The sequence below is a fragment of the Syngnathoides biaculeatus genome, chromosome 7 (assembly GCF_019802595.1).
Source record: "Syngnathoides biaculeatus isolate LvHL_M chromosome 7, ASM1980259v1, whole genome shotgun sequence".
Taxonomy (NCBI): domain Eukaryota; kingdom Metazoa; phylum Chordata; class Actinopteri; order Syngnathiformes; family Syngnathidae; genus Syngnathoides; species Syngnathoides biaculeatus.
In genome coordinates this window covers 14,708,625-14,736,364 of record NC_084646.1, presented here as the reverse complement: position 1 = coordinate 14,736,364, position 27,740 = coordinate 14,708,625, and the positions used below count along the sequence as shown (strand labels likewise).

General features: G+C 40.4%; 2 protein-coding genes across 4 annotated transcripts in view; one reads left to right on the top strand and one right to left on the bottom strand.

Moving 5' to 3' along the window:
* ralgps2 (Ral GEF with PH domain and SH3 binding motif 2) overlaps positions 1-27,740 on the bottom strand; it is an 88,121-nt gene that overhangs the window by 14,527 nt on the left and 45,854 nt on the right. For all 3 annotated transcript variants that reach the window (XM_061825440.1, XM_061825439.1, XM_061825441.1), the window contains 3 exons: positions 25,407-25,496; positions 25,225-25,317; positions 23,315-23,441 (listed from right to left, as the gene is read on the bottom strand). In XM_061825440.1, coding sequence (XP_061681424.1) covers positions 23,315-23,441; positions 25,225-25,317; positions 25,407-25,496 — 310 coding nt within the window. The remainder of the gene's footprint in view (positions 1-23,314; positions 23,442-25,224; positions 25,318-25,406; positions 25,497-27,740) is intronic.
* Positions 689-22,055, top strand: angptl1a (angiopoietin-like 1a). Its single transcript, XM_061826191.1, has 6 exons — positions 689-944; positions 12,370-12,622; positions 13,661-14,281; positions 18,413-18,606; positions 19,841-20,111; positions 21,025-22,055. The coding sequence occupies exons 2-6, from the start codon at positions 12,433-12,435 to the stop codon at positions 21,210-21,212; spliced, it is 1,464 nt and encodes a 487-aa protein (XP_061682175.1). The 5' UTR covers positions 689-944; positions 12,370-12,432; the 3' UTR covers positions 21,213-22,055.

The following is a 27,740-nucleotide window of genomic DNA, read 5'->3' as shown; positions in this document are numbered from 1 at the left end:
CAAAAATCGTACGTTAAACCTATTCAATAGCCACAATCTTAATTACAAAAATTACATGTGTAGCACAGAGTTGTGTCAAGCCACTGATGAGCTTCTTCCTACTTTGTATTTTCCAGTAATTTGGATTTCGTGTGGCACTGTGCTGCCTCACATAGCTCAGTGTGGATACCATAACATCCAAGTGTTGGTCGTCTCTACAAGAGCAGTCACAACACAGATGTGTTGATTATTTTCGAAATCGGTGCATGCATCTCACTTATTGAAGCTGCTCCGGCATAAAAAATCTCAACACAATTCACACAACAAGATGATTTGTCATTTGCTTAGGGTGAAATTTACATTTTCTCTCAATTGAAGGTCGTCATCAAGATAACAGACTCACTATGACTTGACTTTCTTCTACTTTATGATCTAAAATGGCCATACGGTCCAACAATAATTGCACCACCACCTGTTGCTTTGGAATGCGCCAGAGATGACAAGATTTGTATTTTTTTTTTTTTAACCAAGAAGTGGGTTAAAAATGGCATTCCTTTTACTCAAATCAGTGACATCAGAAGTAGGATGGGCCACTCCAAAGAAAACACAGGGGTGGAAAGGGGGGGGGTAAGGAACTACCACACCCCTTCTCCTCCTCCTCCTCATCCTCCCCTTCCCTCCCTTTTTGAGTCACCCCCATCCTTTGTGGAAAAACTGGAGGCATCAGTCGTCAGGAGTTCAGTGCTGTGCGAGAGGCCGGCTTGTGAACCTTGGCCCGGCACGTAGCTTTCGGAAGTAGCTTTCTGTAGCTAGAATAATACCACGTCAATTTTGTCAGCGGCAGGGCAAAAAGGAGAACAAGAAGACAGACATGAATCCTGGACGCTGCTGCTCGGTGAAATCACAACACAGCGATAACGCCAAACCCTAACTGCTGGACGTGCATCTTTACTGCTAAGAAAAAGGTACGCATATGTTCTCCTTGGTCAGCCTGTGCGCAAGACACTTTTTTTTTTTTTAAGGGAGTTTGAATGTCTCTGGGGATGTGTGTAGGGGGCGGTCTGCAGAGCTTTCATGCCTGGAAGCTACAGACAGAACTATTTAGCAGAACTAATCTTCTCTAGAACGGTGTCAGGCGCAGGAAAACACGTGACTGCATCATGACAACTGTGTCAATGCAGGACGGGAGTCGCTTCGGAATCCTTCAGTGACATTTTAATGTGTGTCGGCCTAGCAGCAGCAGTGAGAGAAAGCACAAGAGGAAGGAAGCGACATTCCTGCCAAAACACTTGAGGAAGGTTGACCCGATCAGATGGGAGAGATTGGGAGATTTTTTTTTCCTCCCCCCCTTTTTTTTTTTGCCTCTTAAAGAAATAGCTCCACCTGAGCCAGACTGGTACTTCTCCAGTTGGAATCAATGAAGTCACAGCTATATATAAAAAAAAAAAAAAAAGACAGCAAATGATGGTCAGTCTAATGGTGGAAAATATTGTACTCAGCAGAACATCTGTAATTGATGGGCAGGGAAGGGACTGGCTTTTCAAATATGCCAAGCTCGGGAGTAAAAGAGGGACAAAGACCTTGTCTTCCCAAAGTCCACAGCACATCATAATATTTACCCATAGCTCCGATAAGTCTGGAAAATAAAAGGGTAAGAGAAGATGTAGATATAAAAAGATTGAGCAGCTGCTTGACGTACATCCAGGACATTCCAATGCTCACCTGAGACTGCGGGTCACTGTAAACCTATCTTAGAAATCCACAACTTTCTTGACAGTCAAGCAGGTTTTAAGATATTTGGGAAGTGCATGAGTGGCTGTCAAATTTGGAGGGAGATTGATAGCTTGCTCAGGCAGCGCCGGCTGACTGATTTAAATGTTTGACCCGAGGCCATGTGCGAGAAAGATGTTCAACGAATGACTCAGTTGATAGACTCAATGCATATGTAGAGGTAATGCTACTAGGGCTTCAGTGCAAATGTTTGGTTAGATGATACTAAAAGAAGATTCTGAGTCGCATTTCCACCAAAAAGTCTGGTCTGATTGAGTTACATTTTATTGCAATTCCATTCTCGATGATCCAAAAGCCCCAACTCAGGTAATATGTTGCAATACAGAATTTAATGGAGGGTGGAGCGAAACACAGTGCTGTCTGGTGATTGGCTGACAGAATTGTTTTTTTTTGTGTGAAAGGGAATACAATTCATAATTGCAAGCATTCAAGGGCCAAACAGCTAAATTTTCCTGAGCCAAGACTCAAAACTAAACCTCTCGTGAGGGAGAGATGCGAAACACAACATCAACCTGCCTCGTGAATCAGCTGCAAAATAAATGTGGATTACCAGAGTACAATCAGAGGTCAGGATGATGAACTAGCGGTTAGCGCATTGGCCTCACAGTTTTGTGTTTGAGTTCAAATCTTGGCTCCAGGTTTCCCGTGTGCAGTTTGCACATTATCCCCTTGGTTGCGTGGACTTTTGGTGGGTACTCCGGCTTCCTCCCAAATTCAAAAACATACGTTAGGTTGATTGAAGACAAAATTGTCCATTGGTGTGTGAATGCTTGTTTGTGGCTTGTGATTTAGTTTGCGACCAATGCAGGATGCTAAAAGTCAGCTGGGATACACTTCAGACATGTTTATTGGAGACTAAATTGTCTACAGGTGTGAGAACAAGAACACTTGTTTGTGTCCTGTGACTGAGTGGCATCCAGTCCGGGGTGTACAATTAAGTCCTCAATTAACCTACCATGCATGTTTTTGGGATGTGGGTGGAAACTGGAGTACCCAGAGAAAAAACTCACACAGCCAAGACCGGATTTTAACCCAGGTCCTCAGAAATGTGAGGCAGACATCCTAACCTGTGGTTCGGCGTGCTGGCCTCTGAAAAATATCAGTTATGAATGAATGAATGAATTAATTAATTAATTAATAAATGCATAAAACACAACCATGCTACTTTTGACATTAAAATACCTCTGTACAGTACTGGTATAACATCAATTGGGATAGCCGTCAGAAATTAAAAGGAAGAAAGAAAGAACAAAAAAAATAAAGAAAACGACCCAGGCTCATCCAAATGTGAATGAAAGTGAGAATGCATGCAACTGCTATGTTAACAGCTGGATTGGATATACCAAGGAAATACACCTACAATTTACGTATGTACATCACCACATCTACCCAAACAACAACAACGAAAATTTAAAGCATGTATATATGTATATGTTAACTATAACAAAATCATGGATGTCAACTGATGGGTAAATATGCTACAAATAGAGGTGTGTCCATCATTACATTTGTGTACCATCTGTGTAAATAAAGCCATGTAGGATGTTTGCCACTTGAAATGTACAAGGAAAAACACATTGATATTGGTATTAAATGGGAATGGGGCAGTTGTACCTGCTGCTTGCTCTTTAATGAGAACCCTAGACACAGTTGACAGGACATCACTGGATAGGAGGAGGAACCCAACAAAGTATGTGAGGATATACATGGAAATGCAACTCAACTTTAGCATTTTCATTCACTCTGGGATGAAAACACAGTGAGGAGAAACAATAACAGAGGTGAAGCCTTAGAATTAAGGGTTTTAATTCCCTTCTGGTTCTCCATTCTACCCCAGAGCCCCAGGCGGTTCAAGCCTCAAGTTCCCAGCGGCACTCACTATATTACGTCAAGAGGGGAGAACCCACCACAAGGGGCTCCAACAGTGGGAATTTCCAACAGTTAACATGTTTTAATACAATGCCCATGTGTTTGAGTGAAGCACACAGAAGGTTGTGTGTCATGCAGTGATGGAGGAGGGTTTTAGTAGATTGGTGAGTCGTTATCTTGACAGAGTGCGACAGACCGAGAGGGAAAGAGCAAAAGAGGGCCATACTATATGGATTACTCTTTCCACAATAGATGAACAGAGGCAACTGGACTCTTGTTTGCTTCCATTCAACTTTTGCCCTGACCAGGATGATTTGAGAATCTACAGACAATCACAGGTGGCAAAAGTACTCATGCACTGCGCGAAAGTACGTGTGTAAAAAAAATTAAATAAATTAAAAAAAAAAGGCCCAAACAAACTGTAGAACTACTGATTTAAAACCTTTACCAAAATAAATAAGTACAAAATTTACAAGTAGAATTTCACCATCATATATGCAACACCCAGTTGAATATTTTTTATTTTTAAATCTGCACACAAACATTCCAATAAAAAAAAAGCGCATGTTCAGTTTTCCCAATGTTGTCAACTGGAAAAAAAAAAATAAATTAGGCTAATGATGAAACCTGAGAGGGGGGATAAAAAAAAAAAAAAAAATCATCTTATGATATATCATTCATGCCCCCCCCCCCACACACACGATCATTTTTTGAAGGAAGGAAGCTGGTGGTTTTTCAGCTGCCACAAGACAACGCATTCGCCGCAAATCATTCTCAGAAATGACATTACCCAACAATTCTTTCTTTGAAATCAAGCCATGGGTGGGAAATATCACAAGTTCAACTGCAATTGATTTTACTGCTCTATTTACATTATCTCATCATCTGCAAGTTAAAAAAGTAACAAGCCTATTTTGAAAATTAAGGAATAGGAAATACAGATTTATTTTTTCCAAATTTAAGCAGTAAAGGTAAAAGGAGTACAGAAAATAAAACCAAGATACCTTTAACGCATACACACACTTAAGTGCAGTAACCAAGAATATGCATGTAATTTTTTCCCTACCTCTGCTTATTAGGCATGAACGGTTACTGGTTTCAAGGTACACTGCGGTTTTAATAAGTCACAGTTTCAAAACCACTAAAACTTTCAAGTGGCGGTATGAGCTGAGTCCAGGCAAAGTGACACAGCCCCCACCTTCTTGTTGTTAGCGCAAGGAGGGAGTGAACTCAACGACATTTCCTCTCGTGTGGAAAAAGTCATCTCTTTTGGGATTTATTTGGGTGCTTGGTAGAACACGATATATATATATATATATATATATATATATATATATAAAATGTGACTAGTAGAAGAGAGAATACTTTAAATAAGATATCACATTTAGTGCCACCCATCACTAAGAAACTCAGGGTAATTACTGTGAATACATTATGATTACCTTGTCCTGAAATGTACCGGCTACGTGGGTTAGCGTGTCTTGATAAAATAAATGCAATAGACATGTTACCGAGGCAAATAACTAGTGACTAACATCAGCTCCCTTTTCCGATACTTCACAAAGCAGAGAGGAACAGTGAAGTGGCTCCTCATCATCTGAGATATATGTACCGGCACTTTTACTGTTGTATTACATGTTTTTTTTAAAAAAGTTTCTCACATTTACTTATACAAAACTATGGCATGTTGATTAAAAAGAAAGGTATTTATCCAAACATTTTAAAGTGATGCATTTCAGAGCTATAATTATGTTACCGTAAAACTGCTCAGGGTGATCATAATGTCAGAATCTGATAACCCCCCCCACCCCGCCACGCCTACTGCCCCCACCTATAAACTCACTCTTACCTGTAAAAATTGAAACAAAGCAACTGGATAATCTACATAAGTCAAGTCTTATCTTTGTGGATTTACTCCTAAAAAGAAGAAGAGACCAGGGTGGGGGTTAGGTGGTTCAGTTCCCCACAAAGAGCAATTGACTGAAGCAGCATATGGGTGTTGTTGGTGGTGGTGGGAGGCTTGGGGGTGGATGTTAGTTTGAGGAAGGCTGAGACTGCACCCTAATCCACCGTATAGACCTCTGACCTGACCATCAGCCAACATGCTTCACAACGAGAAGGAAAACAGATGGAGGTGGGGGGTGCTGTGGAGTCTCTTTCGGGGGTGCTACCAAGGTGAGACAGAGCAGTAGCAAGCGAGCAAGACATCTTCTCCAAAGGGAGGTACTTAATTTGGAAAAACAACTATCCCACCCGGCGCCCCATCTTTCACCTTTTAATCCCGAGAGAAGTGTTCGACACGACCACTGACTTTAGTCCCGCTTAGTGAAGAAAATCCTCCGTAGCTCAATTTTTTAATATGTACCATATGTCGTGTTTAACAGCGAGATGTAAAACACTGCCACACGTACGGCAACGCAAAAGCATTTTCCATCCCGTGCCGGTGGTGACCGCTAATCTTTGGAAGGCATTTTTCTTTTTAAAGGCTTTATTTTTGGGTCAAAAAAGGTCAGCCACCATACTGTGCTCACTTTACATCTTTGGCTTTGTTCTGCTTACCAAAACTTTTTTTCACCACTTTCTCCAACACTATTTGGACGTTAGCAGTGTAACATCTGTGTCAGCAAGTAGACTGAGGGAGTCAGTTTGTGTGTGGCACATACAGTGGCTGATGACATGATGTCCAAAATAAAGGAATGGACCACAGCTCGACAGTGTCCTCGTGTAAAAGTCATGACATTATCTTGTTTGTTGTTGCTTTAGGGACCTTTTGGACAAATGGGAGAGTCGAAAATTCAGAGGGGCATTTTTTTTTTTTTTTTTTTGGGCTGAGAAATACAGCATGTGGGCTATAAAACAATACACATATTTCCCAGGTTACAGCTTTGGTAAATCATCGCAGACAGTGAGGATTGGCGTCTGGAACAATCCACATAGCCTGATGGGTGGAAAATGCATCAGCACTTGAAAAATATACTATTGTGTCCATGAAACATAATGAGTTTGAATCAAGTCCAGGTTTATCGTATCACAGGCATCAAACTCAAGGGTTGGGGGCCAGATCCAGCCTGCCACATCGTTATTTAAAAGCTTCTTTGTACTCATGGGGGCGGTCACCGTTGTGACATCACAGTGCCTATCCCCGTGTGCAGTTTTCTTTTGTACTAGAGCGTAACCCAAGTCAGCGGGTGTCGCTACGGCTGGGGTTGGCTAGGGCAACACAGTGTGGAGTTTGCGTAGAGTTTATGGTCAATTACGGGTGACATTTTTTTTTTCCGGAACAAGGAACAAAGTCACAATGTTGCTCGCAGAACAGTCTTTGCAAGAACAAATTAACTTAGATGACTAGATTTTATGTTTGATTATATTACAAAATTTATCAAGAAAGCGACAGTGTTGTTGGTATATGCGTCCTCACAGCATGTGACTAAAATGGACCAATCACAAGAGATGATCTCCGCAGTATTCTGCGCATAGCGACAATTTGTGCCGTGTTCACCCCAAGTTTCACAAAAGGGCCGCCCAGCATCAGGTGATGCAATACGAGCACCCGCCAGCGCACAGGAGTACACTTGAAAGAGGCCATAAAGCAAACAAACCGTATCAAATTATTGTTTCTAGGATTAATTAGGATTTTTTTCCCCAATTTTCATTTGCATTTAATTTAGTTTAATTTGCACTAAATAACAAAAATGTGACTTTTCTCCACCAAATGGATTTTAACTTTCACTTCATCTTCAAAGTACTTAAAGCACTTTATCACTGTTTTCTCATTTATCTACTAATGGCAGCGCATCAACTTTAGGTTCAGTATCTTGTTCAAAGACACTTTGACATGGACCCAAGGTTTGAAGGTTGAACCCACAACCTTCGGGTTATGAGAAGACTACTCTACCATCTAAACCATGCCACACCATGCCTGAGCATAAACTGAGAAATAGGTGGATAATTGAGTATTTCCTTGTCACCAATGAGGATGACCTCTGATTTCAAATAAATTTTTTGTCAAAAATGTATGACAATGAATAGCAGGGATGAATGCAAATACATAATCTGAATTTGTGTATAAATGTCTTACCTAGTGACAAAATGATGACATGCTGCTGAGCGGAGATACAAATCGGTGAGCCTGGCACCACGAACCAATTTTCTCGGTCACACTACTGAGTAAGTTTTTAAGGAAGTCCAACTAAAAAAATTTACCAAAATGTCCCCTTATTGGAAGCAGACATGGTGGACACATTTTTTGTCTTATGGAGGTGGTGTATGGTATTGAGTTTTGATGATGATTGATTTAGAAAAACAAAAACAAAACAAAACAAAAAAATCCCCCAAACATCAGTGTTACAGATTGAAAGGAAATTGGGTGGACGTGTCTATCATAACAGGATGCATGAAAAAGTTCCAGTAACCAAGCTTGAAAATGAACAGAATGCCGGGCATTATCGGTGTGAATTCCAGGGCTTATATTTTGACTGACTCCTAGGAAGTATTTTGCCCAAACCAGATGCAGCTATCCTAGTAAAAACATTTGTTTTAAATCAGATATTAGCACTAAATCAAAATTTGATAGTGTAAATCTGGACTGTCACCTGGTTTGTGCATGATTCCTACACTGGTTATGATGTAAACCAAATGAGGGAATCAATGTTTTTGTCTGGTTGCAATGCATAAGCTGTTTTGCTCAGTGAAGTCACAGCTCATTTCTTTCCCCTCCTCAACATACATAAGCTATTATTTCTGTGGCATAAATATGTGCAGAGAAGAGGGAAAAGCATCAGGAACTGCAATAGACTGCTACCTAATGCTTTAATTATTAAAAGAACAGATGCAAAAAAAAAACAAAAAAGAAAAAGAAAAAAACAACTCTCAAGTCCTCTTTATGCAGAGTCTGAAATAGTTTTATGCTTTAAGAACAAGTTGGGCGAAAAACCTTTAAAAAAAAACACCATAATTATCAATCACTTGGAGGGCTCTCTGTACACGTACAGCCCACTCCTCTACCGAACCAAACAATTTTACACTGTCAAATTGATTACACGGTCCCCCCGATAAAAAAAAAAAAAAAGGCATCGGACAAAAAGCTAACAAATTACATATGTACACCATATAAAACAATATTTGAAGCTAACACTTGGTAATAATCAGGGTTGACCTAAAACTTGGGTGGGAAAAGTAATTTTTCCTCCAATGTTTAATCTGGCATTTACATTACATTTAAATTATTAAGAGTCCAGTAAGTTTTTTTTATTCATATCCCCCCAAATGTTTTATTTGTAAAACAATAGTTCATACACAATATTTTGGAGTCAGTTAGTAATGTTTTGTATGTATGTATTTTCAAATACAGTCGATGCATCCATCCATCCATTTTCTTTGCCGCTTATCCTCACGAGGGTTGCAGAGTGCTGCAGCCTATCCCAGCTGTCAACGGGCAGGAGGCGGGGTACACCCTGAGCTGGTTGCCAGCCAATCGCAGGGCACGTCGAGACAAACAGCCACACTCATAATCACATCTAGGGCAATTTAGAGCGTCCAATTAATGTTGCATATTTTTGGGATGTGGGAGGAAACCGGAGTGCCCGGAGAAAACCCAAACAGGCATGGGGAGAACATACAAACTCCACATAGGTGGCTCTGGGATTGAACCCGGGACCTCAGAACTGTGAGGCCAATGCTTTCCAGTTGATCCACCATGCAGCCCCAAATACAGTCTAGATAATGTTAAAAAAGTGCATTTAGAAAATAAAGCAATAATGAGTGATCCCTAAACAACAACAACAACAAAAAACAAAGAAAAAAAACAAAAAAAAAAACAAGTGATCCCTAAATCTTTGAACAGCGGTGTACATTAACATCTTTGGATTAATCCACCAGTCTAATTAGTTAATTAATCATGACTCAACAAATGATTTGCACAAGAATACCGGTAAACAAATTATTTTATCCCTTAAAGTTTTGCACATTTGTTTATTTTTACCTCATCTAGAAATGACCTGGTCCCTTTGTCCAATCTTAATAACAAAGAAAGTTTGCACCACCCTTATTTAGACTGAACACTGACTAAAATTCAAAAGAGCGTGTGATCCAAAGTACAAAGCAAGTAGGTGACACAAAATACAGTCATTCTTTTCATGGCTGTGCCAAGAAAAGCAAAGTAGCTGAATTAAAAAGTGCAGAAATAGTGAGCCAGGAGGAGAAGCCTGTTAATAACTGTTAGAAGATTGAGGACCCGGCTATGCACTTAGAAAGAATTATAATGCTGGCCTTGTTGCCAAAATATACAGCAAAGGGGGGCGGGGTTAGAGGCCTGTGGCAGCTTCTTTGTTGCATGCTGACTTTTGCTGTTTTTACAGCTATGTTACTGAACCCGCGCTTTTGTCAAGATTGATGAACAAGACGAGAGATGGAATTAATCCTATTGCTATTCAGGTAGAGAAACCAGGATAGAGTTTCCCTTTTTGTGCCAGATCGCTTTCAGTCTAAGTGATTTAGCTGAAACCAGAACGTGCAAGAGGGCAGAAAGTGTGATTACACGAGAGGAAATGGCCCACGAAACGAGTGCAAATACGAATAGGGAATAATAGAAAAAAAAAATTCTAATCAATGAGTGGCTTACTAGCAATACCATGACCTACCTCACCAATCCAGCGCCAAAACATGCATAACACGTGTTATTTATGGTCGACAAGGGTTTTTTAATACAAATACCTGTACTATAATTCTGACTTTTCTACTGTGATAGCATGTTACAACAGACTACAGTGCGTTTTTACATACATACCCATTTTGCTGACATCACCGCTGTAAACTGAGGCCCCCTTGTCATGATTCAAGAAATACTTCCCCCTACGCCCTCACACCCCCAAAAATCAAAAAACAAAAACAAAACTAAGGCATTCATCCAGGGCAAGAAATGGAAGATTCAAGACTTCTCAAATCAATACCAAACAAACCCTATACTGCATGAGTTTTACATCCCAAAGAAGAGACAATTATACATATAAAAATTTTGTGGGGGGGGGACTGTCAATTTATAAAGTTTTTTCACAATACGTGCAATGGCTTTAATCCTTTCTCGTGCAGTGTCAATGTACTGCTACCACCTAAATTTTTTCCCAACCTTTGTCTCAAAGCTATCGGCTAGCTGCTGGAAAGATGAGCAACTCAGCTGGATAGCAACACACACAAGAACGATTGCCATAACCCTGTCCCTTTTTAAACACACCTCCCAACGGACCACGGGGAGTTGGCAAAATCCCACAAGAACCACAATGGCGTCATACAGGGAGACACAGAGGGTACCAGGTTTTGTGGTCTTTGCGATGAGTCAAGACTGACTGTCAGGAGCTATGTCGCCAGATTAGAAGGAAAGGTCAAGGCCAGGGAGCTAAATGGGATGGCGTCATCATTGCTCCGCCAGTTCTTTGATGGAAAACAGGAATAGAATTAAGACTAAATGAGGATAAAGACTAATTGGTGCCTTGTTGAAAGATATATGGTCTGAGGCAAGCTTAGGCTGGATTTATGTTGCAGTGTTCAAGTGACAATTCTCATTTTTTGCTCCCAAGTAGCATAATTGGTATTTATGTCATCGGTGTACAGATTGAATCAGAAATGGGCACTCCTTTCAATCCAGCCTTGGTGTTGCATTGCACTATGCTACATAATGGTTTCAAAGCATGGTGTAACAGCAGAATTGCGACAACTACCCATTTTTTTTTTTTTTTTTAAATTAATGAGACCGACACAAGTTCATACAATCTGGCCAATTGAGTTCCCGGCTCTGTAGCATCTCCTCTCTAAGCATTAGGTATGAAATTGAAGGTCTCGTGCTTCCTCAACGATGGGTTAATATGTTTGACATTTTGAGAGGAACTTGATGAGGCAGTTTAACTGCTTGAATACCACTGGCAAACGTATCATTGAGCTTCAAGAAGCGGTTTTTCACTTGAACATTTTAAACATAGCTATCATCCACTCCCACCTGTTTAAAATGGATAGAAATGACAAGTTGTTTGTTTTAAATACAGAATCGGGGAGCCGTGAGGCGGTGATGATTGCCTAGGGCCCAGGAATTAAAGATTGCACCAACAGTCCTCCTGACAACATAGTTATTAAATTTTTAATTCCACTCTAATAGTGAACCCCAAAGACTTAAGTGATGTGGAAATGAGTATTTATTCACTACAAATAATGCATCCTTGTTCTTGATAAGCAGAACCATTCAATGCTCTTCCACTAAATGTTGGAAGGTAGAATAACGTCGCTTTGCTTCATTACTTCGCATTCATACAAAATAAAACATGGCTATTCATACTGTACTTATACAAAGAAACCCTATTTATTGTGGTGGAGACTTAATTATTCTAAAACAAAAAATCTCAAATACGACAAATATGTGTTCTTGAAAAAAGGACTCCTACTGCAAATATAGGGCTCCATTTATCACTTTTCTGTACCACTTATCATTTGGGTCATGGGTGAGCTGGAGCCCATCACAGCAGACTTTTTGTCCTAAAATAAAAATGACATTTTTTGCAGGGTTATATTTGTGTTATGTCACCATCATATGAAAGCTTTTCATTATTTACATTTGAATGCTCCCTCGTCCCTATATGTAGGTACAGTATGCATATTCTATTGCAAATTATTTTCTGACCCCTAAGTTACAGTTCAAAGACCCCGATTTGAGAACCACTGGACTTCAAAGCTCTTGTGTTCACTCAGGGGGGCCCTGGGCACCTTGGAGGAAGGGAACAGAGCAGCTGTCCACCAACCACCAAAGCAGCAATGCAGGGGCTGATGTGGAGCCTGTGCACCCTACTCTGCATTTCCCTATGGGTGGGAAGTTCCTGCAAGAACTCCAGGGAAACACAGAGGGCCAAAGAGACGTCTATACAAAGAACTAAAAGAGCTCCTGTGGATCCCAACACCAAAAAGTGTTCCTACACCTTCCTGGTGCCTCAGCAGAAAATTACAGGTTGGAAGCGTTTGCATTTTTGCCTGTTCTTCATGTATTCTCATACATCCAGGTAATTTCATTCTAAAAGGTATTGAAACAAGGACAAATGGACATTTTTTTTCATCCTAGAAGCCTTTCGTTTGACCAAGCTTTACCAGTACATGCAGATAGGCTAAATAGGACAGCTATCATCTGAACCTTGGCTTGAAATTCAATTTACTCCCAAATTAGAGGCATGCACAAAACCACAAATGCTATCAATCACTCTCAGTCACTTTTGACAAGAGGCAAAAGATCTAAGGACAACACGAAAACATCCCGTTTGGTGTTCATATGTCTGTAAACAGTAGGCACCAGGGTACTTCCGTGTGGCAGAAAATGAGTGACTATCACTGACAAATTGAAAACAAGGACACAGACATGAAATTTGGGGTAAACTTAAAAAAACAAAATCAATCCAGTGGCATCTCAGAGTGAGGACATTAGAGCTGATGAAGGTGGCACAATAAATTGCTGTAAAGGTCACAAGACCGCCAAGGGGCAAAACAGCCTTTTCTGAAGAGGCAAGAGTATGACGCAACTCATTGGTTTTGTGGAAAACCTTTTCTCCCCGATACAGTACGTACAAAATGTTCGGTTGTGTTGTCTTTTGAGAAATTTAGTAAAACAATGTATACCGAACATCAGCACTATCGTGGCATATTCATTTCATTGTCAAATGAGCATCGTCTGAGCCACTAATCCTAACAACCGAAGTCAGTTAAATTCGCCGGTCTCTTGATTATTTTAACTATAGATGAACTTCCTCCCAGGAAATTTACCTCATCTTTTCGTCTGACACTTCACACATTCAAACTACGGCGTTAGAAAAGAAGGTTATAATAAGCGATTTTCCCTGTTTTGCCAATTGCTGTGCTTTGGCCAAACGTCATAGAAGGGGTTGTTTACTAGCAGTGCAATCGGAGCTATTGCCACCCGGAAGTGCATGTGAAGTCACGGTGAATGGGTTTGTAGGTGTTCTTGACTTCTTCTTGCCTGCGTGTCATCTGTTATCAGGTCCCATCTGTGCCAGTTCGACAGGACCTGAGCCAGATAAGGACAGAGTGACCCGCATGGACCTCGCAGACGTGCGGGAGGTGCTGAGCAAACAGCGGCGCGAAATTGACATGCTGCAGCTGGTGGTGGACGTAGACGGTAACCTGGTGAATGAGATGAAGCTGCTGAGGAAAGAGAGCAGGAACATGAACTCCAGGGTGACCCAGCTTTACATGCAGCTGTTGCATGAGATCATCAGGAAGCGGGACAATTCCCTGGAGCTGGCCCAGCTGGAGAATCGCGTCCTCAACGTGACCTCGGAGATGATGCGGCTGAACTCCAGGTACAGGGAGCTGGAGGCCCGCTTCGCCACCATGGCCGGGGTGGTCAACAACCAGTCCGTTCTCATTTCGGCACTAGAGGAGCATTGCCTGAGGCCTGCGGGGCGCAGCGAACTGCCTGCAGTACCCCCGCTGGTTCAGGTGGTGCCGCAGACCATACCAATAAACAACCGCTTCACCAACGAAATACAGCGAGACAACAACAACCGGGGGTTTTCGCGAGGATCGCGCACAAACTCGCCCACTTCAAGCCCCATTGGAATTGACCCTCCGCCGCCGCAGGGAACACTCACTTCTGACGGTGGGTACCGGTTATACATTGAGGTTGTTGGTTTACAATGGTCCTGATATCAAAAGCCAAAACAACAAGAGTCCGGGGCAAGTAATGGAAGCTTTTATACTGGCAATGTTTCCAGACTTTAACTCTGTAGAGGATATATCTTATCAGCTCAAACGGAGACTTACAGGGAGTCAGTCCCCTATAACCAGCCAAAGACATGAAGATCCATTTTCTCAAGGTGCAGCCCCATTACGTATGTGGCCTCCACATGCCCGTATACCCTCTCCAAAATGTCCAATCGAGTATGTTGGCAGTAACGAAGGAAACTTTACAGTTTACTGAGAGGCCTAAAAATACAAGGCTACATGGAACAAGGCGCACTTAGCTGCTATAGCCAAATTCGGTTTCTATATTTATTTTTTCAGATTCATTTTTAAAACAGACATACAATGAACTAAAAAGTACACAACAAATACATGGTTTCCAATTCTAGCTGCGGGATAACAAAATAGATTTTAAAAAACAATGTCCAATAAAAATTACAGATGTGAAAATTTGCAATATATACTTTTAGACAATGACTTCTTTTTCTTTCGGCTTGTCCTGTTAAGGGGTCGCCACAACATGTCATCATTTTCCATCTCAGCCTATCTCATGCATCCTCCTCTCTTAACACCCGCTGTCCTCATGTCGTCCCTCACAACACAACATCCATTAATCTTTTCTTTGGTCTTCCTCTCGCTCTTTTGCCTGGCACTCCATCCTCAGCACCCTTCTACCAATGTACTCACTCTCTTGCCTCTGAATATGTCCAAACCAACCATCCATCCAAGTCCTCTCTCTCTCTCTCTCTCACCTTGTCTCCAAAACATCCAACTTTGGTTGTTCCTCTAATGAGCTCATTTCTAATCCTATCCAACCTGCTCATACCAAGCAAGAACCTCAGCATCTTCATTTCTGCCACCTCAACTTCTGCTTCCTGTTGTTTCTTCAGAGCCACCATCTCTAATCCTTGCATCATGGGCGGCCTCACCACTGTTTTATAAACTTTGCCCTTCATCCTGGGGGATACTCTTCTGTCACATAGAACACCAGACACCTTCCGCCGACTATTAGACTAGAAATGCAAAATATTCTAGGAAAACTATTTTGGGGGGAAAAAAACAGATCAATCCAAAGTAAGGCAGCAACAAAAATATTTAGCAAAAATTTAAAGCTTTATCATTTATTTATTTACATTATTTCACACACAAAAATACTTTGATGACTTTACTACTACATAAGCATTGGTTAGTAGTAGACCACAGCCCATTAAGCTGCTTAGATGTAAAAAGAGCTTCTACTTGAAAAAAAATCTGTTACGAAGCCACTTCCAGAACAGATTAACTTCGTACGCAGAGGTATCACTGTACAAACATTCAGATCACTTTATGGATGTGTATAATAATCAAACATTTGATGGTAAAGAATTCTGTTGATCGTGTGAATTGATTACGGGGATTAAATGATCTGTTCAAGCAACTAAAACAAAATGGAGTATATTAGTTGGCGACATCAGGAGAGGTGCTGTTGACTCGCTCAGTCTGCGTTGTAAAGAACAACATGACAACAGCTACGAGAATTTTATCTTCGTCCATAAAGACCTCTGCAAACTCACCTGGGAATCATAATTCTGGCCAAAATGATGTTTGCATTGAAAGAGCAATTTTGAACATTGAAAGAGAGACACTAACTAAATGTCAGTTTATCCTATAGTTGATCAGTCACATATTGATTCCTTTCCCTCACTAGTTTTAGTAACTTTTTGCAGACTACCATCTTGAATAGTCTTTTAGCGTGCAGACAAAAAACACATCTGATACATCCTTGGCATGTAAGTGAGACAGTGAAACCTTCCAGTCTTCCATTGGCGGTACTCAGTGAGCATATGTACCCAATTACCTAGACCAGATTTTGGTCCAACAGCAAGAAGGAACTAGGAAGGAACAAATCCTTACTAGAGTTTGAACATCCAGTCTACATGGCCATATTGGTGCTCAGTAAAACAAGAAATGGAGTACATAAAACAAAAGCATCCAAATTCAACATGACATTTAAAATTTCACCCCTACGGCAGTGACATAACTCAAATTTGCACCCAATAGTGCCAACCATAACTCAAATGGACCAATCGCTAACCTATCATGTGAACAATTTACCACCAATCTACATACAGTAAATATTTGCATGAAAAACTAAGGGCAGTTTCCCGACACCATCCCGCATTTATTTGGTAAACAACCATGGACTCCTGGTCTTGAATTGCGTACAAGGGTGACAAAGTAACTCGTATTTATATGCAAGTCAAAACTTGCCGTAGTAGCTCACAAACCTCACAGAGTAGTGAAGTCATACTTAAAGTAAATATTTGTTGGAAAAACACTCGCAGGTCATAAATATTAAATTCGACATGCCTTCTTTTGTGTTGTGATGGCATATTCTTCCACCTCCATGCAGTTTGTGAACTTGCTCCCCCCCACTCGTTCTCACAATGTCTCATCCATACTGCAGTTCAAATACTGGGCTTTTTGCAGCAGCTCAGATGGATTGCTTGTTTTATGTGTACGGTTCAACAAACGTCAATATTGACACCATCGATGTAAGGGGGTTTGGTACAGATCGCTCACAGTGAATGTGGAGGTTTAAAATAACACTTTCATTTCATTGCCATTACAGTATAAACTGGTTCAAACAACTATTCAACAATCAAACAACAGTTTCCATGGGAGGAAAAAGGTAATATCTCCACCGCCAAAAATACAGCATCAACCACCAATAGATTGTACTCCACGCATGCTCACCATAACTATAAATACACATTAGCTGACCACAGTTTGGACTATTTAAGCCCCATTTTGAAACCTCTGTGGCTTTTTGGTTCGATTTATTTTGCAAACAAGCCGTGTTTGCACAAGTGATGTGACATTGACCAAACGAAGAGGAACAGGGGAATGTGCAGGAGACCCATCTGTAGAAAACTAGAAGCTTGTTGAAAGAACGTTACGGTATAAATACCAGGGGGCCTTACGCTGAGTCCTGGTGGGACCCTACATTCAGCTGAGAAAACTGTGTTCCATTGGCCTTTAGGCGCCCCCATGCAACGCCGGCGTTCATCCTGGTTTAATAACACACAAGGGTAAACTGAGGAAACACTTTGGGATGATTCAGCTACTTCTGCTTTGGGGCCATGCAGTTGTGAAGATTCATTCACACAACAATCAAAATGTGTTTAGATGGCTTTAGACGGCAGGATGTTCGGAGGGTTGTGGTTGAAAGGAGATGTTTTGGATCCCCTTCGGACATGGGCACTTTTTTTCTGGATTGGTTTAATGATCAAGATGCTTAGGAATGTGATTCCAGCAAAATACATTTTATTTTAATCTTGCATATTTTTTGGCATTATAGATCTGAGTACTTATTACATATTTTGTTATCCTTATATTTTATTTTAATTGGTATTTTTTTTAATTGTATTTAAGATTATTTTCCATTGTTTTTATTAGGTTACAATTTGTATTTTAGATTTCATATTCAATTTTTCTTTTTTCAAAATAATTTTTTAATTCATATTTTATGTCTACATTTTATGATTAATTTAGGTTTATATTCAGGGTATCTGGCAGCACGGTGGATCAGCTGTAAAGCGTTGGCCTCACAGTTCTGAGGTCCCGGGGTTCAATCCCGGACCCACCTATGTGGAGTTTGCATGTTCTCCCCGTGCCTGCATGGGTTTTCTCCGGACAATCCGATTTCCTCCCACATCCCAAAAACATGCAACATTATTTGGACACTCTAAAATTGCCCTCAGGTGTGATTGCGAGTGCGACTATTATCTGTCTCCATGTGCCCTGCGATAGGCTGGCAACCAGTTTAGAATGTATCCTGCCTCTTCCCCATCGACAGCTGGGATAGGCTCCAGCACTCCCGCAACCCTTGTGAGGATAAGCGGCTAAGAAAACGGATGGATGAATGGATTCAAGGTATCATTGAAACATTTATTTTTAAAATTTATCTAATTTTTTTATTTTTTTATGTTCATCTTTTGCAGGGTGCGACAGTCAAATCACACCTGGAATCTTATTTCATTTCAATTTTGTTTGTGTTAAACTTCAGGTCCATTCAAAGACTGTTTTCAGGTGCGAAAAGCCGGTCACACCACAAGTGGGATGTACCTGCTCAAGACCGACGGCAGCGAACAGCTGATCCAAGTATGGTGCGAACACGGCCTCGACAACGGCGGCTGGACTGTGTTACAGAGGAGGCGAGACGGCTCGGTTAATTTCTTTCGCAACTGGGAGAATTACAAGGTATGTTTCAAATATCCTTAAGTAAGTCTCAAGTTTTAACCCTCAAATTTGAAGTAAGTCTCAAGTTACTGTGACAAAAATATAGCAAAGACAAGTCCCTCACCTCTGGTATGGTCTCCATCAGGACTCCTAAACCATGGATGTCAATATATAAAAGTGGATGGCTGGAGGGTTCATTTCAAGGGCACTACATGAACACGGGTTCCGTGACTATAAACAGTTTAGCGGCAGGTTTTCAAACAAACTGCAGTCATGGCCAAGGACCGAAACGCAAATATACAAAATTAGCAGAGTAGGTAGGCTGAGACAAATATGTAGGATGTGTTTAACCTTTCCCTTGTGTCAGCCATTTGGCTCATGACTTCATTACCATACACAACTCCATCCTGAAAATTTCTGCTCAGGGAGCGTCATAAAAAAGTGCATTAAGAGATCAACACTGCTATGTGACACCACTGAAAGAATGGCATCTTAGTAGTTGTGAATGTGTTTAAGTCAAGCTACAGTGAAATACAAACTGATGAACTGCAGTTTTGATACAAGATCAGCTCAATGAATAAAAATGTATTTTTATTTTCCTTGATTGCAGACCTCAGCCACATTTAAACTCCAAGAAGATCTTATTAGTTGCACTCTACATGACTGGTCGCATCGTTGATCGGGCCACCATGGCTGGCATATAAAACTATATTTAGGCTACAAGTCGCTGGGTAATGTCGCAAAATATCATATCAACTAACACTAAAGGCTGAGGAATAGGGCTTTAAACTAAAAAAAATGTCCCTCCCCACAAAAATCAAGTTTCCCCATTTTAAATAGATTTTTTTTTTACCCTTCACATATAGAAAATTATTCTAAATGAGTTTTGAGAGTTGTTTACACCAACCTCTGGAATTTAGATCATTTTCCTACGACGAAATGAGCTTTGAAATATTTTTCATGCACATCCCCCCCCAAAAAGGCTGAAGTTGCGTCAACTTAAAACAGAAGTAGAAATTTGTATTTTTTGTCTTTGCATATAAAAGGTTAAAAGTTTACAACAGGTCCATAAATCCCTCGTATTGCATAAATAAAAATTAGGCATTTTCCACCAGGCTCCTGTCATGTCAGATTGGGGGACGGGGATGTGAAAATGATCTCGCTCATGTTAATGGGTAATAAAGTCATTAGGCGCCTTTGGGAAAATTAAAAGCAAGCTCGACTGCTGAAAATGAATCATCCTACCCCCTCACAGAGAGGCTTTGGCAACATCGACGGCGAACACTGGCTCGGGCTGGAGAACATCTACAACCTAGGTAAGCAGGGTGACTACAAGCTGATGGTGGAGCTGGAGGACTGGAACGGCAAAAAGGTGTACGCCGAGTACGGCAGTTTCCGCCTGGAGTCAGAGAGCGAGGGCTACCGCCTAAGGCTGGGGGCTTACCAGGGCAATGCCGGCGACTCCTTCACCAGCCATAACGGCAAACAATTCACCACGCTGGATCGAGACAAGGACGCCTTCTCAGGTAGGTGATCGTCTGAGGTAAAACTACAGATACTTGGCAAAAGTACGAATGTGCATCAAAGGGAAAACGAGTCCTGTCAGGACTTGCAAATATCATTGCGTAATATGGCGTCCCCAACAAATGGTTAATAATTCCAAATAGATGCCAAAAGATGGCAGCAAAGTACGACTTTTGCTTAAATGAAACCCCTCAACCCACCATAACATAGTTCTTTGGCATTAGGATGCCACATGATATTATCAAAGCCCTACTTTTGTCTAAATTAAGCTGGACTTCAACATAGTTTCTTGTTACTGAGATGTTGCCAAAGTAATGCTTCTATTGCTTTGGCACAAAAACACTGAATACGAGTTTGCAAAAGACGAATTGTGACTATTCAACGTATTGATTTAAGTCCTTTGATTGAATTGAAATGTACACAGTAAAATGTACTCACATGGAAACTAACGTTTACACATATTTGTTAATATACAATACCCATTTTGATGGCTTAACATGGGGGGGGGGGGGGTCCGATCTAAATAAGCTTCTATATTGCTTGTACCGAGAAGAAAAACATTTGCCACAAATCATTCTTGGACCAGATGACAACAAAACAGTTCTCTTAAATGTGGCCATGGATGGGGAATAGCTTGTAGTCTGAATTTGTTGCATTATTACGGTTAATGCTCTGTCTCTGGCCAACATCTCAATCAGATGAGTTCAACCACAGTTGAGACAAAGTCTCTTATGTTGCATCATCATCCAGCGGTTGAGAAAAGAAACAAGCCTAAAAGTAAAAAGTCATCAGGAAAAAAAAAATTTAAGGAGAGAAGAATCTGTTCACTTTGCTACTTCACACAACTGACTTTATATTGCCACTTCACAATAAGCTATTCTTCTGCTTAATGCTATCATTGTGTTCTTCCTCAAGGTAACTGTGCCCACTTCCACAAAGGTGGCTGGTGGTACAATGCGTGCGGCCAGACCAACTTGAACGGCGTGTGGTACAGCGGCGGAGTTTACCGGAGCAAGTTTCAGGATGGGATTTTCTGGGCCGAATACGGAGGGGGGTTCTACTCGCTCAAATCTGTGCGCTTGATGATCCGACCCATTGACTAGAACGTCGCCACAGTGACACACTCGATTCTCCTGCCATTTTTAATTAAAAATGTATCCGTGAATAAACACTGAACAAGTATGAGGAGAAAGACTGCCATTCACGATGAGGTGTGCAGGAACAAACCACTGCATACATTTTTATAAGAACTTGAGGACTCGAAGCGGCTCTACTGCCGAAATGAATTGAAACTGTCCTGAACTTCAAGTCAGGGGGAAAAAAATAAATTCAGAATTGTGTCACTTGAGCCATACGTCTTAAATCTAGCCTAAAGGTCCTGGAAAAATAAGTATACACTCAAGCCTCCCGGTGGAAACAATGGTCTTATTGTATTTTATTTTTTAACAAAAGAAGATATTTCTCAGGAGCACCAAATGGTTATTTCCTATCAAAATATGGTCATATGAAGGGCTGATGAATACGACTGGATATTCATTTTTGAGTGTCACAATAATTTCTGTTTCTTCGGTGTGTAAATTACCTTGGGCCTTTACGTCTGACAGTTTAACTTAAGAAGTTTCATTCTACTCAGGCCAAAATGTTCACAATGCCACTTTTGCAACTCTGTTTTTCCCCATTGGTGGGTATTTATGGTAAGCGCAATTTTAACTATTGATATTTAGCCCAGTAATGTCATTTGTTAGCCAATTTTGAAAGCCCATGTGATGAATGAACCTTGCACAGAGTTCTTTCTCATAATTATGTCAAACATTTATCTGTTCTCTCCATTTTCATTGGTTTTAAGTCTTATACCAGCTGATATTCATGCATACTGCCACGAACGTCTTACGGTAAAAAACACTCCAGCGCTGTTTCAGAAATCCGATGGCTGAGTGAAGGGGTGGGGTGGGGGGTTCCTTGTAAGAAAGAAAGGAAGAGCGTGACACACTTCCAGTTGTCATTGATTTTATCTTATTAAAAGTATTTTGGAAAAAAATGGAAGTGTTCTTTACCCCTCAGCTGCAGCGATGTGTATGCAAAATAGGACCATGGTGCACAAGGCATGGAAAAACTGGATTGCCATGGGTATGAATGAGCACAGCAGTGACATTTACAAAGCTGAAGAAACTTTGGCGGCTGGGAGGGTTTGTTTGGTGGGGGTGTCGATTGACAAAGGGAAAGTGACAATTGCTTTCAACACAACGAAGTATGCAGTGAGTGTTATATGATGACGGAACGATGACGAAAATGGTAGGCTGATTTTCTATAATTTTATAAAAATACAAAATATCAAAATAAATTTACCCCAAAATGCAAAAAGACCTAACATTAAAAAAAGAACAATACATAATTGCTTTTAAAGGCAGCATAAATGTAGCGAGAAGGGCAAGAATTGACCAATGTTCGAGCTTGTAAATTCTCAGACACGATGCGAGATTTGTAATCAATGCTATTCCAAGACAAGGGGGACTAAATAACTTGAAGCTTTTTAAAGAAGGTGAACACGCCTCTCTGTGGTCTCTTTGTGGACGCGATTGACTTGTGTGAACAGGAACGAGTTAATCAGAGCGTTGAACAGAGTGCCACTGTGAAAGGTGCAGACAAGAAGGCAGTGTGTGTCAAGCGTGTCTACCAGGCCTGAATGACAGGAGTCACTCACACATCACTTTCATACAACTCAAGTCTCTGTAGATAAGCTATTGAGCTTTCTTTTGCTGCATTTGCGCAAACAAAAATTCTGGCTGCATTTTAGTAGCAACGATATGGAAGTAGAAAATCTGTCAAGACAAACTCAGAATGGACAGTACAGCCATAAAACACACGTGAGGATTGTCCTTGCTGGAAATGCTGTGTGATGTCACCTTGGCGCCAAAGCAAGAAAAGGCTGTATATATAAAACCAGAAAGAAAAAAGTTCTTCCTCAATTTCTCCCTGATTACACGCGCTCTAGCTGAAGGAACATTGGTGCTTTAAAACAGGGAGCCAAATGAATATATTCAGGGAAAATAAAGCAGATAATTTATTTTTCCGAATCCTGCTTTGGGAATTTTTTTATGTCCACACTAAATAGGAACTTCTTTTTACATAAAAGACCTTTGAGGCCTCGGCATGATTATGTTTATGGGCTAAAGGTTAATGTAAGGTGTGTGTGCGTGTGTTTTACCTAGGTATGGTATACATGACACCATGCTCTGGCTGCTAATGTAGTCCCGCAAACGCTTGTAATTATCCTCTTTGGACATCAGGAAGTCGAGACGGTCAAATGTGGCCTTGTCCTTGCGACTCAGTAACTGGAAGGATGCAAAGACGGGATTGTTATAAGAGCCAAATACAGACAATCTTGGATGTGTAAGATTTTTTATAATAATACTGTTTTATTAGCATGTTAAGTGAGCAATGCATTGTGGGTCATCCCAAAGTGAGCTGTCATGAATCCGTCATGGACTGTCTTAGTGAAGAATTTACAATACAGTGGTACCTCTACTTACGAACATCTCATGCAACAAAAAATTCAGGCTACAAAACGCCTCTTCGCAAAAAAAATATGTCTCGTTACGGTGTAAAATTCAGGATACGAAAGGCAAAACTAGGTGTTGCTATTTGCAGCCGTGAAATTCCGCTGAATGTAAACATCCTGCATCTTGGATTGAGCTAAACTAATGCTAGTGATATTATTGCACTTAGCAGCTGCTGTTCTGGGAATTACAACAAAAACTAACACCAGACTTTGAAGCACTGGCGCAAAAAAAAAAAAAGTGATCAACGTACAACAGTTCTCATTAAAAGTAAACCCAAGTATTGACATTTTTTTGTCGTTGATTTTTTATATGTAATCATCTGTTTGTGATTTGTCCCTCCTGTCATATTTTACATTAGTATTTTAATGTGGCACCTGAACCAAAACGTTTGCCCATTTGAAATGTGAACCTAATTATGATGAAAACTTTAAAAAAAAAAAAAAAAAGCTCAATTGATACCAGTTTAAAAGAAAGAAAAAAAAAATCTCACTCATTTTACTCTGAAGGACTTTTGTAACTTTTACTATACTTAAGTACAATATGCACTATTGTCGAAGACATTTTTTGGGGGGAGGGTCACACAATGTACATGAGAAATTATGGTTTAAAAAAAAAAAAAAAACGGCAGCCCGCTATCATAATATGAAAATTTACCAAGTCGTCTCTGTAGAAGGCTTTAAAACTGCTTCCTGGTCATCTTAAAATACACCTCAAAGTGCTCTTCATGGATTGTGGAACTACTCACAACCTTTGCTGTTGCTCATCTCCTCTAAAAATAATCAAAGCCAAGGGCTTTCTTTTGCAACAATGACAAATGCATAATTGCCGAGCTCCAGGCTACTCGTTTACTAGCGGGGTAAAGCCCCGTAATTTTCTTGCGGGGTGCTATGTCAGCACTTCCAAAGCTGGGCTTAGTTGCACAGAGGTGCCGTCGTCCTTGTGTGCTGTTGCGCGGATCTTTCGTAATGTACAAGTGCAGTTTGAAAATGTTTTAGATATTCAGGAAAGATGCCTTCCACTCCTGAAATGAATGTGCAATTCTGCTCCATGCTCTGCAGAAGCTTTTCTTCACTTGAAAAAATGTAAAAAAAAATGACATCATTTGTGCCATTTGGAATGTTGTAAGCCAATAAGCCCCTCTTTGAAAATGAAGACTACGCAGGAAATTTCTCACTTTTCCAAAAATAAATGATGTAGATTCGTAGGAAACCAGAAAGGTACAACTTGATGTGAACACAATACTATTGATATAGTCAGAGAGATGATTTCACTTTTGGAAGTTTCGTTATTTGCATTAACACAGCTAAAATCATTTATAGGAAAACAAACAAACAAAACAAAAAAGTGATGTGGACTCAAATTGCAAGAACAGAGACCACAGGGTCAAGATGGGCAAACATATCTAAAAGTTGCATTTCAGCCTAATCTTTTGACATTACTTCCCCTTAGTCACCAATCTTGTTTTGTCATGTATGCTAATTTTCATTGTTTATCTGTCTCCAAATGCCAAATAAATACAATGGCACAGCTTCAAAGTGGGGGTATACACACTCACCGCCCATGTTTTGGTTAGCCTGAAGATGGGAGCGCTCTGAAGGCCAGACACCACCGCCATGACGGCGTGGAGGTTGTTCATTTCACACAATTTCTACAATAATGACAACACAGTCATGTTTTCAATCCAAACAATCACCAGAAGCTAAGGATAGGTTATACAGAGGTGGGGGATGTGTTTACCTTTGCAGTTCGGATGTAAAGACTCAGCACCTCGGCTCTGATTTTCAGCGTCTGTGCGTGTAGGATCTCCCGAACCACCCAGAAACTGGTCTGGATCAAACACATACAAGTAGGAAATGTAAGAAATACTGGCTGAGCAAAAGCAGACTTTAGATAAACCCATGACAGAAAATGTTTGACATTCTGGAGCATCCTTAAGAGTTTTGCCTTGTGAGAAATCATTCCCGAGCCAAAGCCAGTAGACAGCCATGATGTCGACTCTGGAAGCCTGTTAGCAAGGTCATACTCTAAGCCAGGGGTGTACAAAGTACGGCACATGGGACAGAGAAGGCCTATTGCGCAAGGGCCGCAATTTCCGAGATTTGTGAGCTATAAGTAGGCTTTACTCGATCACGATTTTTGGGGCTGATCACCTATCACTGACTTTTACAAGGAAAAAAAAAAAAAAAAAAACAACCGATCTTGACTTGAACAACGTGGCTTACTCCCATCTGCAGAGAAGTTCAGACTATAAAATGTCTCACACCCACACCCAATTTTAAACAATGTGGCTTAACACATTTTCCTCGTCCCAGCAGCATCATATTCGCATCTATTCTTAGCTTCTCCTTAACGCACCAAAATCATAACCACTTTTCATTATTATATTTTTATTCAGATTTATATGATCAGGATATTTGGTGCGGATCACAGCATTAAAAAAAAAAAAAACGAAAAAACATTTAAATGACCTGTTCATTCACTGTATGTGTACTTAATTGTTCAAAATATATTTACAATAAATAATGAATGATTTTGTCATCTATTTACGCCAGTGAGGCATAGTGACAGAAGAAATTAATGGTCATTTATTTGATTGCGTAAGTACATACAGAAATTAATGTATCTACTTGTTGTGAAATTGTTTGCTGAGGGTGCCATGAGATTTTTCAACTGTAAAGTATGTGCCTTGGCTCCAAAAAGGTTGGAATTTGCTGCTCTGGTCAGCTCATGTTGAACACAACGCCAGTATGTTTACAAACAACCATGAGCGGTAGCACTACCTTGCTAGGCTACGTAACGTATTGTTGCCTGCTTGCAAGCTGTATCGAATTAAAAGTACCGTATTTTCCGAACTATGAGGCACACTGAAGAGCCATTAATTTTCTCAAAAGCTGACAGTGGCCTTATTATCTGGTGCGCCCTATATATGGATCAATATTGAGCCATTAGCGCAGCCCATGTAATGGACGCATAACGTAAGCCCAGCCTTGACTGTAGCGTCTATTCTATGCGCCTAATAATGTGGTGCACCTTATATATATATATATATATATATATATATATATAAGTTTTAAAATAGGCCAGTCATTGAAGGTGCATCTTATAATGCGGTGCGCCTTATTGTGCGGAAAAAAACCGGTACGTGAACATACCTCAAGAAAGCATTATACGAAGTCATCCCTATCCTAAGCTTCGGTGACCAGAAAAACACATTTCCCCCCCATTTTCTTCTTCTAATATTTTTCGTGCAATCCACACCTGTTGTCATACCTATGGAAATTAGTCGTATTTGAGTTGACAAGATGAAGCCCAATGATCGCAAAAAACAGGTTGCGGTGGTATTGGAATACAAGATTTTATTGCAGTAGTCTAACATAGTGCAATCGTGAAAGAGCAAATTGTCGTCTGATCTGCGCATTGTCACCTTGTCTCAAGCAGTCTCGTCCCTCCTATTGTGCATTCTTAAATAACTTTATTGGCAGTCAGATATTCACAGTACTACATCAAAAGACATGAAAAAAAACGAGATAAATACTACTATATAAACTAACATTTGAATTCAGATCTACTGTGCAAGATGGTGATGTGAACTAAATGTCTTTTTCAGAGTTGATCAATGATGTTACTGATTGGATCAGCAAATTATGACAGAATCCATCGCCTGATCAGCAAAAAAAAAAAAAAAAAGGCCAATCATTGGCCGATCCCATCAGGCCAATCAAATGAGTGTCATGTCTACTTATAAACCATCGCTTGGTTAATTTTTGTTGCGAGGGCAAATTTACAAGCATGTCTCAATTAGTCACCGTTCGAGTCGAGTGAGGAAAAAAAGGAAAGGGTTGTCTATCACTCTTTTCTCCTCTATTGGATTAAGAGACAATGAACCTTGTAATTCTTTACTGGTGCCAGCACGGAGAATAAAAATAGTTTTATTGACAGCAGGTACAGATCAGAATCGGTTTCAAAATCCCAAATAAGAATTTGCTATGCGTTTTTAGCACTCTATAATATTCTTTATAAAATAAACATTCATGTTGATGGTTAAAAACAAAAAAAGAGTTACAGTTTTTG